The sequence below is a fragment of the Halichoerus grypus genome, chromosome 9 (genome assembly GCF_964656455.1).
Source record: "Halichoerus grypus chromosome 9, mHalGry1.hap1.1, whole genome shotgun sequence".
Taxonomy (NCBI): Eukaryota; Metazoa; Chordata; class Mammalia; order Carnivora; family Phocidae; genus Halichoerus; species Halichoerus grypus.
This window is the reverse complement of record NC_135720.1, coordinates 113,024,823-113,038,543: the sequence shown is the minus strand read 5'-3', so window position 1 is coordinate 113,038,543 and position 13,721 is coordinate 113,024,823. Positions and strand designations below refer to the sequence as shown.

At 49.7% G+C, this 13,721-nt stretch overlaps 1 protein-coding gene across 5 annotated transcripts; it reads left to right on the top strand.

Moving 5' to 3' along the window:
* The first annotated feature begins 926 nt into the window (after positions 1 to 926).
* On the top strand, positions 927 to 12,561 carry LOC118538549 (uncharacterized). 5 transcript variants are annotated; one of them, XR_013441283.1, is made up of 9 exons: positions 927 to 1,171; positions 6,685 to 6,804; positions 6,984 to 7,228; positions 9,076 to 9,170; positions 9,354 to 9,526; positions 9,618 to 9,728; positions 11,663 to 11,688; positions 11,795 to 11,939; positions 12,176 to 12,309. XR_013441283.1 is itself a non-coding variant. In XM_078055435.1 (9 exons), exons 1-8 carry the CDS (start codon positions 1,101 to 1,103, stop codon positions 11,887 to 11,889), a joined length of 936 nt encoding a protein of 311 aa, XP_077911561.1. In that variant the 5' UTR covers positions 927 to 1,100; the 3' UTR covers positions 11,890 to 11,913; positions 12,176 to 12,314. The 5 variants fall into 5 exon arrangements, 4 of the variants coding, with proteins under 4 accessions (XP_077911561.1, XP_077911560.1, XP_077911559.1 ...); XM_078055435.1 differs by having other exon boundaries at positions 11,795 to 11,913; positions 12,176 to 12,314; XM_078055434.1 differs by lacking the exon at positions 11,663 to 11,688 and having other exon boundaries at positions 11,795 to 11,913; positions 12,176 to 12,561.
* Positions 12,562 to 13,721: the final 1,160 nt, after the last annotated feature.

Sequence of the window (13,721 nt, the reverse complement as noted above, 5' to 3'; positions counted from 1 at the left end):
ATGGGACTTGAGGGGGTCTTAGAAATAGAACCACGGAGGGGCGCCCAGCTGGCTCAGCCAGAAGAGTGTGCGACTCTTGGTCTCGGGGTCCTGAGATTAGAGCCCCACGTTGGGCATAGAGATTACTTAAAAAATAATAATAAAATAAATAGAACAGGACTGTTAAACCTCACAGTCCTCCTTCCCCTATCTCCGCATCCTTCTTGGGCCCAACCCATGGTTCTCCCCACGGCAAGCTATGAATCCACCAGATCTTTATCCTGCCCAAGAGAGAGGCTCTGCTTGGTGGATGGACTGTCATCCAATCTGAGGTGCCCTCATTGGATAAAGCCTTGGGCAAACCCCCTCCTGGCCACCTCTCATGGAAGCCCTTGCTGAGCTGAGGCATAGACTCTTCTAATTTCTGTGCCAGGGGAGCAAACTGGCTTCAATGGCAAACATAGACCAGGCCATAGCGACTTTCTGTAGAAAGAACATCTTGGTCCCAGAGGCAGGTCCCCAGAGCCTCTTGGATCTGTCCAGTACGTGGCCCCTCTGGACAGGCCTCCCTGGACCCCATGCCTGGCTTACACCATCTCCTGAACGCTCCAAAGCCTCCCAGCCCACCCTCTGATTTCTCCACCAACCTCAGCTCCACATGTGGGGTTTACATAGCCCTGGAGTTGAGGGAGGCCCCACTCTGGCCTCCTCAGTGGTAAACCCCTCCCGGACACCACAAATTACTTCCTCAGCCCTGAGACTCGCAGCTTCCGAGGCCTTTGGTCCTAGGTCTCAGGTCCTTGTATCCCCTCCTCACCCTGCCCCTCTGCACCCTTGAAGTTTTAAACCATTCCCCAGTTTCCTCCAGTAATCACCTAGGGATCCCTGAAGGCCCTCATGCTCCACCCCACCCACTTCCTGGAGCCTGGACTGGGCTGCTCAACCCCGCAGCCTCCCAACCGTCCTGCCTCCGCCCTCTATCCCTCCCCTCTGCAGACCTGGGGCCAAGGGAAGGGGCAGGCCTGGCTGGGGAGCCCCTCCTCCTTTTGCCCTGCCTGGAGAGGGAGGATAAAGGTGCACCGGAGCAGCCTGCTTGATTCTCACTGGGGGCTGCAGCTGGAATGGGCTCCACGCGGGCAGATGGTAGCGGCCACGGTAGAGAGAGCAGCCCCGGCTCCCAGCGGCCATGCAGGTAGGGGGTCTGGGTCTCAGGGGAACCCAGGGAAGGTGGGAGAAAAGGCTTTGAGGTTCGGCCTGGCTTTCGAAAGCCCAGTGTCTAAGAATGTGGGGTGCATCAGGCCAAGGAGGGGCTTCCTTGCCCCCACCCCACTGTTGGAAGGGTCTGGAGATCACTTCCCATGCCCTCATAGCCCAGAGGAGGAGACTGAGACCAGAGAGGAGAAAAGACACACCCAGGCTGCACAGCTCCGTCAGGGCTAGCTCAGGTCTGACCGTTCCCCAGTTGCCTTCTTTCTCTTCCACTCAGCAAAGATTTCTCTGCCCAGAAACACCAAACAGTGGGTGGGATCTGATGTCCTGTCACCTCTGTAGCCCCAGGACTTAGCATGGAGCCGGATGTTCGTAAACGTTTGAATGGAAACAGGGCAGGTTGAACATTATGCCATGAGAGAGTCATTCCTTTGGGTATGCTCACCGCTCCAGCAACCCAGGCACTAAGCCCCTTCTGCTGCCTCCCAGGCCTGGATTACCTGGGCCTTTCGGCTGCTCTGTCCCTCCCCCTTGGCCTCAGAGCTTGGCTTGAGAAATTCCCCCAGTCAGGCAGCCCTCACGCCTGACAAGTCAATCTTGGTTACCTAGAGAACGATTGGGCTGAATGAGGACACCTGGGTCCTAGCTCTTGTTCCGAGTCCCAGGTCAGTTACTTTACTTCTCTGAGCCTCAGATTTGGAAAACAAAAAAAGACTCCTGACTTTTAAGGCTTGTTTTCAGAATTAAATGAACTAATTTTTTTTTTTTTTTTTTAAGATTTTATTTATTTGCGAGGGAGAGAATGAGAGACAGAGAGCATGAGAGGGAGGAGGGTCAGAGGGAGAAGCAGACTCCCTGCTGAGCAGGGAGCCCGATGTGGGACTCGATCCCGGGACTCCAGGATCATGACCTGAGCTGAAGGCAGTCGCTTAACCAACTGAGCCACCCAGGCGCCCCCTAAATGAACTAATTTGGTGTTTCCACAAGCAATGTGTGTTTCATTGGCATGTTAAGGGTGGGTGGGTGCAGGGCCCAAAACAAATAACAATAAAAACAGGTTTAAGCAATGCTGGGTTAGATGGGACAGGCTCCTTTGCAGGGCTTATCAGAGCCGTTTGTTTGTTTAAGATTTATTTATTTATTTTAGAGTGTGTGAGAGCGTTGGGGGAGGGGCAGAGGGAGAGAATCCTCAAGCAGACGCCCCACTGAGCACGGAGCCCCACATGGGGCTCGATCCCACAACCCTGAGTTCATGACTGAGCTGAAACCAAGAGTTGGACACTTAACCGACTGAGCCACCCAGGTGCCCCTACCAGAACCTTTTATATGTTCACGTACAATAAACGATATACAGCATGACTCTAAGAAAATATAGAAGGAAGAGATACTCAAATGGATTTGATCACAAAGCCCCTAGCCCCTTTTCTTGTGGCTCATCGAAGGGGCTGAGCCCCCCTGTGGACACGCTTGGAGAGCTCTTGTCGCTGAGCCGCTCAGCTTGTGAAGGAGGTAGTTGGTGGCCCCAAATAGTCCCACTTTAAAATAAAACAGTAGGGGCGCCTGGGTGGCTCAGTCGTTAAGCGTCTGCCTTTGGCTCAGGTCATAATCCCAGGGTCCTGGGATCGAGCCCCGCGTCGGGCTCCCTGCTCTGTGGGAAGTCTGCTTCTCCCTCTCCCACTCCCCCTGCTTGTGTTCCCTCTCTCGCTGTGTCTCTCTCTGTCAAATAAATAAATAAAATCTTTAAAAAAAAAAAAGTTTATTAAAAAAATAAAACAATAACTTTTTAGGAAAAAAAAAATCCAAAAGAGCTTTTTAAAAGATGTGTTTAAAGAGAAGTTATATCACTAAATCAAATGCTTTTTGTCATTTCTGAATCTTTCCTCTCCAAGGCTGGCACTTGAGGCAAGATTTTGAGGGATATGTTCAAAGCCCTGAGCCCACAAGAACTTGCCCTCAGTCCTGTATCAGCTTCTCACTTTTTCCAAGCCAGGCAGTGAGAATGGTGACAAGGTACCATGGAGCACTGGGCTGGGGCAGGCTCTAATTCTGAGTAGAAATCTCAATCCTAGGTATTCTGGGCTGTTGGCTGTGGGTCTTGCCAGTGAACTTGCTGTGTGGGCAGCTGACCAGAAATGGCAGGTGAGCAGGGTGGCTGTGAATAAGTACATTATTCTTTTCATGTATCCAGTGGCACCTAACTACCAGAGAGATTTTACATATAATGTCATCCATCTAAAAATATATATGTATTTTATATGTGTTTGTGTGTGTATATATATACACACACACAGGCTCTTACAGTTTTTTTTTTTAAGATTTTATTTATTTATGAGAGAGTGAGAGAGAGAATGAGAGAGAGCACAAGAGTGCGGCGTGAGGGGCAGACTCCCCGCTGAGCAGGGAGCTTGATCCCCGATCCCCAGGGGATCATGACCTGAGCCAAAGGCAGATGCTTAACCGACTGAGCCACCCAGGCGCCCCAAATACAGGCTCTTACAGTTTTACATAATTCCTTTTTTTCCTTGAGTGCCTTCTCTATTTCACTTCCCCACAGAGTTTTATCTTAACATAATTTTATTCTCAGATTCCATCTTTTACTGATGACAATATTCTATGTTCCTGCAACAAAAATATTTGTGAAACTTATGTTTTTCTGGATGTTGTTATTAGTAGTACTCAATTGATCAAAACAACTTAAATATATTACATACTTTAACAGTTAATAATTAAATAACAAAAAAATTTCTTTAGAAAATTTTCTCCTAAAGAAAAAAAACAAAAAGAAAGAAAATTTTCTCCTGAGATAGACGGGACAGTTGCTTTTTCTCTCCCCCCGCAAAAGCTCATGTGTCCATGGATAAATATTGCTTATTGTTAGAAGAAGCCAGGGTTCAACATCAATTTCTATTTTCAATTTTTAAGAAAGATTGATTTATTTGAGGGAGAGAGAGAGCACGCAAGCACACAAGCACATTCTTTGAATTTCCTCTAAATTATGCCAAAATTTACATAGTGGTCTCTCATCAATAATTACTGTGTAATGACCTTACATTACACTCCTGGCCCTCACAATAGCTTCCATAAAAGTAGCAACCATACTACTATTATTATTATTATTATTTTTAAAGATTTTATTTATTTATTTGACAGAGAGACAGCGAGAGAGGAAACACAAGCAGGGGGAGTGGGAGAGGGAGAAGCAGGCTTCCTGCCGAGCAGGGAGCCCGATGCGGGGCTTGATCCCAGGACCCTGGGATCATGACCTGAGCCAAAGGCAGACACTTAACGACTGAGCCACCCAGGCGCCCCCGTACTACTATTATTATTATATTATTATGTAATAACAGAACAACCCTCACTGGAATAATGATTATTACCTCTCGCACCTCCTCAAAGGCCTTCCCTGGCCACCCTGTCAAAAGTCGGTCCCCACCTTACCAGCTATCTATCCCTGGCTGAACCCTTCTCACGGCCTGTGCTTGTCTGGGTCGGCTGTGCCCTTCTTGCAGGGCCTGGACTGGGGGAGGCAAATCAGATAAATTGTGTGGGATTGAATCCTCTCTTTGTTTCAAAGTTTGATATTTTGGTCATCGTAGGTTTTTTTGGCATGAATTTTGATCTTTAAGATATTATTTCTTGTATTAGTGAGGTTTTTGGGGGGCATCCCTCGAAATTTTGTGTCTGAGGTGAATGCCTCGCTCCCCTTCCGCTAGTTGTGGCCCTGATTTCTTGGTTCTCTGCTCTGTCACCTTGGCAGGAGCTCCACAGGCAGGTTCTTCATCCCGGGGTCCCACGCTGTTGTTGTAAATGAAGGAGCATGTGACCCACAATCTGGCACCTTCACTGACAAGCCCGGGGGCCTGTCGTCCATCGTTCTCTCCCTCTGCCTGCGTCTCGGCCCGGGCCTCACCACTGGACCTTCTCTGGGGAATGGTGCTGGCCACTCTGCGGCAGACCCTCAGCTTGAGCTAGCAGTCTGTGTTCTCTTGCAACTAGAATAAGGCCTCTGTCCCCATCCCTGATGCCCTGGCCGCCTCATGTGTGGTCTCATTTGCCCTCCAGGCAAGGAAACACATGACAAGAGTGGACAGCTGTCCCAGCGCCCTGGCCCAGGCCTGAACATGTAGTAGATTCTCAATAAACACCTGCCCAACCAGCTTCCTCCTTCCCTTTTCCGCCTCCCACCTTGTCCCTCAAAAGCCCCTGTAGTTGTGATGATGAAGATGAAAACCGCTAATATTTATTGAGGGCTTGCTATATATATTGTCTTTATTATTTTATTTTTTAGAAGATTTTATTTATTTTTTTGAGTGAGAGAGAGCATGAGAGCAGGGGGAGTGGCAGAGCAGTGTACTCCCGCTGAGCAGAGAGCCCGATACAAGGCTCGATCCCAGGACCCCGGGATCATGATCTGAGCCGAAGGCAGACGCTTAACCTACTGAGCCACCCAGATGCCCCCATATATTGTTTTTAAATATATTGTGTCATTTAAATTTGACCTCACCCCATGAAATAGGTACTAATATTATCCCCATTTTACAAATAAAGAAACTGAGGCATGGAAAAGTGGTCCAAGCTCACACAACCAAGAAGGAGTGGTATCAGGTAGAACTGGCTATGTAATCCGTGGGACCCAGTTCCAAAAAACATCAGGGCCCTTGTTCAAAAATGTAATCATTTCAGGGACCCCTGGGTGACTCAGTCGGTTAAGCGTCTGCCTTCAGCTCAGGTCATGATCCCAGGGTCCTGGGATCGAGCCCGCGTCGGGCTCCCTGCTCAGCGGGGAGCCTGCTTCTCCCTCTCCCTCCGCCTCCTGCCACCCGCTCATGCTCTCTCTCAAATAAAATATTTTTTAGGGGCACCTGGGTGGCTCAGTCGTTGAGCGTCTGCCTTCGGCTCAGATCGTGGTCCCAGGGTCCTGGGATCGAGCCCCGCATCGGGCTCCCTGCTCGGCGGGAGGCCTGCTTCTCCCTCTCCCACTCCCCCTGCTTGTGTTCCCTCTCTCACTGTCTCTCTCTCTGTCAAATAAATAAATAAAATCTTAAAAAAATATATATATATATTTTAAATATAATCCTTTCAAGAGGGCAACAGCAGGTCATTAAAGCAAGGGCAGGGCCCCTGTGTGACGACACAGATCTATGCCCCTGAGGCTGGCCCTGGTACCGGAATTTGAACCCTGAGTTCTGACTCCAGAAAGACTCTGTGCTTGGAGGAAGGAAGAGTAATCACTGTGATCTCCCGAGCACCCACTACGTGCATCGTGCAAAATCTTTAAACAACCCCCCCGCAACAATCCTGAGGTAACAATGAAGCATTGCTAACCTAATTTTAAGGGTGAGGAAACCAAGCTTTAGGGAGGTTGAGCTGCCCACCCCGGGCACCCCAGAAGGTCAGGATTTGAAGGCAGGACCAACTCCAGAGCACGTGCTCTGCGATCCTACAGCCTCTCTGTCTAAGGATCACAAAGGGGCTGAGCATGACTCAATCTCTTAGGACTTCTGCCCGAGGGACCCATCGCTGGGGGTTGAGCTACTACTTTGCTCAAGACAGGAAGGTGTCCCAAGTCTGCAGATACTTCCAGCGAGGCTTCTGCTTCCACGGAGACCAATGCAGGTAAGCACTCCTCTCCTAAAACGGGGAAGAGGGTGGGGGACACAGGAGGAATCCCCCCTCATGCACCATGCATCTTCCCAAAGCCTCTTCTCCCCTCTCAGCTCCAAATTCTAGGCTGAGCTAGCTCCGAGCCCTGGAGGGTCTATCTGATCTCCTCACACTTCTCTTTCCCAATGCAGCTATCAGCACCCTCAGCCCCCTGGCCACCTGGAATGGGGCCGGCGCCATTCGGAGCCACGTGTCACCCTGCCAAGACCCCGGCTGGGGCTGACCCGCAGGGGCTCCGAGCCCCCCTACCTGCCCTCCGTGGCTGTGGGTTGGGACTGGCCCGGGGCCTGCTGGAGCATGGAGCCTGGCCTGGCGGGGCTGGCCAGCAAGGCCGAGGAGGTTGGTGGCAGTCCCTGGAATTCCCTCTCACCATCATGTAAGTCATCAGTGGCCCTTGGGGGGGACACAGGTGGGATCTGAGACCAGGGTTCCTGGGCTGTCTCTGAGCAAGGTTTATATTTCTTTTATCCCTTTTCTACCTCAAGATTCCCAGCTAGAGGGACACTTGCCTCCAGCTCTGTCATTGTCCATGTTTTAGAAGCGGAGTATCATGGTGTCTGTGGAGCCAAACCACCTAGTTTCAAAAGCCGGCTCCACCACTCAGCAGCTGTGTGATCTTGGATAAGTCCCTTAACCTCTCTGGATGTCCGTGTCCTCATCTACAAAAGGACACTGATAACAGAACCTGTCTCCCAGGGTCCTGTGAAGGGCAATGAGTTCATGAATGTGATGTGCTTAGGTCACAGTACCGGGCATAGAGTAAACACTAAATGTGGTTATTTTTTTTAATTACTGCTCTAATTCAGTGCTGTCCAACTGAAATACAAGTCACACATATAATTTTTTAACAGCTTTGTTGAGATATAATTCACAAATTCACCAAAGCATACAATCCAGTGTAAGATAGTATATTCAGAGTGCTATGAACATCACCACTAATTTTAGAAGATTTTCGTCACCCCAAAAAGAAACCCAGTAGCAGTCACATCCCACCCACCCCCCCCCCCCCAGCCACTGGCACACACTAAACTACTTTCTCTCTCTGTGGATTTGCCTGTTCTGGACATTTCATATAAATGGAATCACACACCATATGGCCCTTTGTGGCTGGCTTCTTTTATTTGGCATAACGTTTTCTAGGTTCATCCATGTTGTAGTATGGATCAGGATTTCATTCCTTTTTTTAAAAGATTTTATTTATTTATTCACGAGAGACAGAGAGAGAGAAGCAGAGGCAGAGGGAGAAGCAGGCTCCATGCTGAGCAGGGAGCCCGATGCGGGCCTCGATCCCAGGACCCTGGGATCGTGACCTGAGCCCAAGGCAGATGCTCAAATGACTGAGCCACCCAGAAGCCCAGTATTTCATTCTTTTTCATGGCCAAATACTCTTCTGCTATATGAAAATACCACCTTTTGTTTTATTAATTCATCAGGTGATAGACATTTGAGTTGTTTTGCTTTTTGGCTATTATGGATAATGTTGATATAAGCATGCATGTACAAGTTTTTGTGTGGACATATGTCTTCATTTCTCTTTGGTATATACCTAGACATAGAATTGCTGGATCATATGGTAACTCTGTGTTTAATATTTTGAGGAACTGCCAAACTCTTTTCCAAAGTGGTCCCAATTCACATATGCAATTTAAATGTTTCTAGTAGCCATGTTAAAAAGGTAAAAAGCAGGGGCAAGCGGGTGGCTCAGTCCGTTAAGGGTCTGACTCTTGATCTCAGCTCAGGTCTTGATCTCAGGGTCTTGAATTCAAGCCCTGCGTTGGGCTCCATGCTGGGTGTGGGTGTGGAGCCTACTATTAAAAAAAAAAAAAAAGGTAAAAAGCAACAGGTGAAGTTTAATTTTCATATTATATTTTATTTAACCCAATTTATCAAAGATTCTATATCCGATATTATCCCAATCTGTAATCAACATAAAAAAGTTATTAATGGAACATTTTAGAGTCTTTTTGGTACTCAGTTTGGAAATACGTGCATTTTACACTTCCGGCACCTCTCGGTTCAGACTCGCTGCAGTTCAGGTGCTCACTAGCCACACGTGGCCAGTAGCTGCTGTTACCGGACCGCATGGTTCTCAGTGGTTGTACCAGAGACTTGCAATTCTGCCTGGATTCTGAGCTACTTGGGGGCCGGACTTTGTGTGCGTGGAGGTGGAGCTTGCGTGAATGAGTAAATGAATGAATGAGTGGATCCAGTTTCCCCCAACAGCTGCTGACGTGGAACACAGCGAGTCCCGCGAGCATCAGCCTACGTCAGACCCCCTCCGGGAGCTGGTGGCCCCACTTCAGAGCCTGGACCCGGAGGTGCAGCAGGTTGTGGGGGAGGGGCAGTGGCAGAGGATGCCAGGCTGGACCTCCGAGCCGCCCAGGCCAGCCGGAGGAGGGCTCCGTGGTCCCCGGGGCCGTATGTGCGGCGGCAGTGTGTCTGGGGGGCGGGGGAGTGGGGGTGTGGATGTGGATGTGCCCTGACCCTGCGTGTGGCTGCAGAGGGAGCAGGACAGTCGGGACGTTGTGTGTGGCATCTGCATGGACAAGGTGTGGGACAAGCCAGAGGCTGAGCGGATCTTCGGCATCCTGCCCAACTGTAGCCACGCCCACTGCCTGGGCTGCCTGCGCACGTGGAGGAAGAGCCAGCGGACCTTCCCGCCGGACGTCATCAAGTCAGTGTCAGGAGGAGCTGGGCAGGAGGGAGGGAAACCCCTCCGACAGGTCTGGGCTCGTGACCACTCTCCCGCCCCACCACCCCCGCAGGGCCTGTCCCCAGTGCCGGGTCCATTCCAGCTACATCATCCCCCACAAATTCTGGGTGAGCAAGGGGGCTGCGAAGGAGCAACTCATCGGGAACTTCAAGGCTCGGACCAGGTGAGCCTGGCAGCTTAGGGGAGAGGGGAAGGCGGCCCCTGCTCTACTCCGGCTCAGCCTTGGTTCCCAGCCTGGGATCCCCCAAATCCTAGAAGTTCAGAGCCATGGAGATGGCAGATGAGGATGTGAGCTCTTTCCACTGTTTTGGAAAGTGACAGAGACAGCAGCAGCAGATCAAGCCCAAGTTTCTCTGCCAGCCTGGCTCAGGGTCAATGCAGGGCAACTCTGGTTTTCTCAGCAAAATGAAAAGCCCTGCTTGGCTTCTACTTCTGATTTCTTTTCCCTTTCCCTTTCCCTTTCCCTTTCCTTTTCCCTTTCCCAAGGTAGATTGATAGGAATACATGTTGTTGCATAGATGATCTTTGAAAACATGGGGTCTCTGAGAAGGAGATCAAAAGGTCAGCCCTCGGAGCAAGGGAAAAGGTGGGTAGGTTTTTCATCTATTGGGGAGGGTGGGCCTATATCCAGATCTGGAATTAGGTACATTCCAGCTTCTTAATTCCACCTTCCCAAAGGGTTAATTATACTCAACATATGCAAAGTATATTTGGATAAAGGGTGGGATAAAAAAGGTCTTGTCTCCACCTGTGAGACATTTGACCTTGTTGAGAAGGCACCTGGATTTTGTCTGTGAACTATAATAGCTGGATCAACAAAGTGACTGAGACAAAACTCTTGGGTGAATCTCACAGAGGAGGAAGTATTTGAGCTAGGTGTTGGAAGAGAAGTAGGGGCCCCTCAGGAGGGGAGAAATGAGAGCACTCCAGGCAGAGGCAGGCCAAAGTGGGGAACTACTGGCATCTGGGGTACCAGTCGAGAACCGCCAGAAGGGAGCACCCAGGCCTGGGGGTGCTAGAAGACAAGGTAGCAGAAGGGCTTAATCTGTATGACAGACTTTGCCCATTATCAACTCCATGAACTAGGGCACCGTACAACCCTCATGCTGCAGAAGAAGAAACTGAGGCATGGTCTTTATGACTTCAGTGAAAAAGTGGGGTTTGAACCCAGGCCTTCTGACTCCTAGTGCATCCTGGGAGGAAGGGGGTTGGGGGGTGGATATGGACTTGAGAGGAAAAAGGGCCAGACCTGGGTGACCAACTGACAGTGAGGTGGAGAAGGAAGATTTAAGATGATGAATATGGGACGCCTGGGTGGCTCAGTCGGTAAAGCATCTGCCTTCAGCTCAGGTCATGATCTCAGGGTCCTGGGATCGAGGCCCCACATCGGGCTCCCTGCTTAGTGGGGAGTCTGCTTCTCTCTCTCCCTCTGCCCCTCCCCCCTGTTCATGCTCTCTCTTGCTCTCGTGCTCTCTCTCAAATAAAATCTTTAAAAAAAAAAAAAATGAATATCTTACTGAGCATATGTGGCCACATGATGGCACTATCACATGAACCCAGAGAGAGAGAAGCTGATGGGGGATTTGGACAGGTTGAGTGTGGGGTTTTTGTAGGCTGTCCAGATGGAGGGGTTCCTGTCTGATGCTAGGTTTGGGTAAATAGGAGGAGGAAGAAGAGAAAGGGCCGGTCGTTTAGAGGGATTCCCAGGCTTCCAGCTTGGGGAGTCAGTGGGGTCCTGCATTCACACTGGGGCTGCAGGAAGTGGGCAGGACTCAAAGGTGTGGAGCAGAGAGTGATAATGCAGAGAAGAGCCTATTAACAGGCATCTGTCCTTTCCTTTCTGCCTCTCATCCATCCTTCTCCGCAAGAAGGAAGCTGGTCCTACGTAAGCCGATCACAGGTTGCCCACAAACCTCTCCTGTATTGGTGCTTTTATTGAAACTTAGTTCAAAGACGGAAAAGAGATTCCGGGGGTCACTGCTGGCCCATATCGACCTTGTGGGACTTAGAGAAAGGCATCCCTTAAGACACTTTACTGCCATCTGCTGGAAAATAGTTGTAATAAATGTAGTAAAATCTACACTGTGATACCCTCAGTGGCTGCACAGGAGTGGTGCTTTGTGGTATGTACAACCTACCCAACCTTACGTGTCAGCCTTGAGTGCTCCTTTTTTCCTGGGGCAACAGGGCTTGAAAGCAACAGTCTTCTCTCCTTCTGTCCTCTCATAGCCAGATCCGATGCCGATTCTTCATGCGAGGGAATGGCCGCTGCCCCTTCGAGTCTGATTGTATTTATCTGCACCAGCAACCGGATAAAGCCCTGACCTCTGATCCTCCCTGGACTGAGAGTATGCAGCTGACCTCTGGGAGTGAGGTGGTAACAGCAGGAATATGGGACAGGGAGGCTGCTGGCCATGTTTACAATAAATGTCTTCGATAAATGTAAAAGCCATACACGATGTCCATAATGATAATGGTGCCTGCTCAGATGGGGCACCTTTGTGTTATGTACAACCTGCCCAACCTTATGTGTCAGCCTTGATTCTCTTGTTCCTGGGGCAATAGGGTTGAAGTTGATGGGTTTTCACTGATTTCTTTCTCTACTCCCAGGTGCTGGGCCCAGCAGGGTTCCTAGGGGGCACCGAGCAGGAAGACGAAGTGTTCTTCACGGACTGTGCCTTGGCCATGGCCTTCTGGGGTTCGGAACTCTTACTGGATCCCGATAATTCTTACCTCGGCCTTCTGTAACCAGGATCAGCATGTGGGGGATGGGGCTGAGGGGCAAGGGTTGCTAGGTGATAGGTCTTTTCCCTTTTGGGGCTTGGTGGGGGCTGAAGTAGCAAGCCCTCCACGCCCAAGGAGCGCAGCACTGATACAACTGGGGATCAAGGGAAGAGGAAGGGAAAGGGTTCACTCTCTTGCCAGGGACTTGGATTTTAACTTTGTTCTTTTGTAGGATTCTGAAAGAAAACCAATAAAATGCATCTAAGCCATCATTGCTGGTATCTAAAGAATGTCTGCTCATAGCCCAGATGCCCTCCCCCTGAACCACGGGTTGTTTCTGCAATCATTCTGTTGCAATGTCACCTGTCACTTGACCTCTGTGAAACTTCACTTTATGCTCCTAAGAGTTTGAGAGTGGAAAGGGCAAATAACATCTTAGTATTAGGAAAATAGTAATGACATCATGGATCCCATGAAAGGGTCTCCAGGATCCCCCAGGGTTCTTGAACCACCCTTAGAACTTTCCTCCGTGCTCTCCTTCCCATTGGCTAGAATGCCCACCTTAGTGGGCATGAGCCAGAGCCACCATCTCAGAGTAAAGCTGAGAGTTGAGGACTGGCAAGGCACTGAAGGTTATTTAGCATTCCTGAGCCTACCCACTACTTGCCAGGGCCTGTCTCTCCCCTCTCCCCCAACAGCTGGTCATTTGAAGACCAAAGACATCTTCTATGAAGTTAGAACAGTTAACCTGAGATAGAGGTGTTGGCAAAAAACTTCTTTCCTGCTATTTAAGCCTTTGCAAAGCAGTCACTAGCTAAGAAATACTCCTTAGTCTTTACCAACACCTCCCTTAAAATTATTTTGGGAAAAAACATGGCTCCAGTGGAAATCAGATCCAGCTCAAAATATTCCTACGGCTTACCATACTGTTCAGGGGCACCTGGCTAGCTCAGTCGGCAGAGCATGCAACTCTTGATCTCAGGGTCATGAGCTCAAATCCCACATTGGGTGTAGAGATTACTTAAAAACATACAAGAGGGGTGCCTGGGTGGCTCAGTCCTTAAGCGTCTGCCTTCGGCTCAGGTCATAATCCCAGGGTTCTGGGATTGAGTCCCGCATCGGGCTCCCTGCTCCGCGGGAAGCCTGCTTCTCCCTCTCCCACTCCCCCTGCTTGTGTTCCCTCTCTCGCTGTGTCTGTCTCTGTCAAATAAATAAAATCTTAAAAAACAAAAAACAAAAAAACAAACAAGATATTCCTATGGCTTACCATACTATTTAGAGTGAAAAACCAAAGTCCTCTTTATGACCTCAAGGCCTCACAAGATCTAGCCCAGTTACCTCTCTGATCTCTTCTCTGATTACTCTCCAGCAAGTACATTCTGCTCCAGCCGCACTATGTCTTGGGGACTTTGCATGTGCTGTCCCCTCTGCC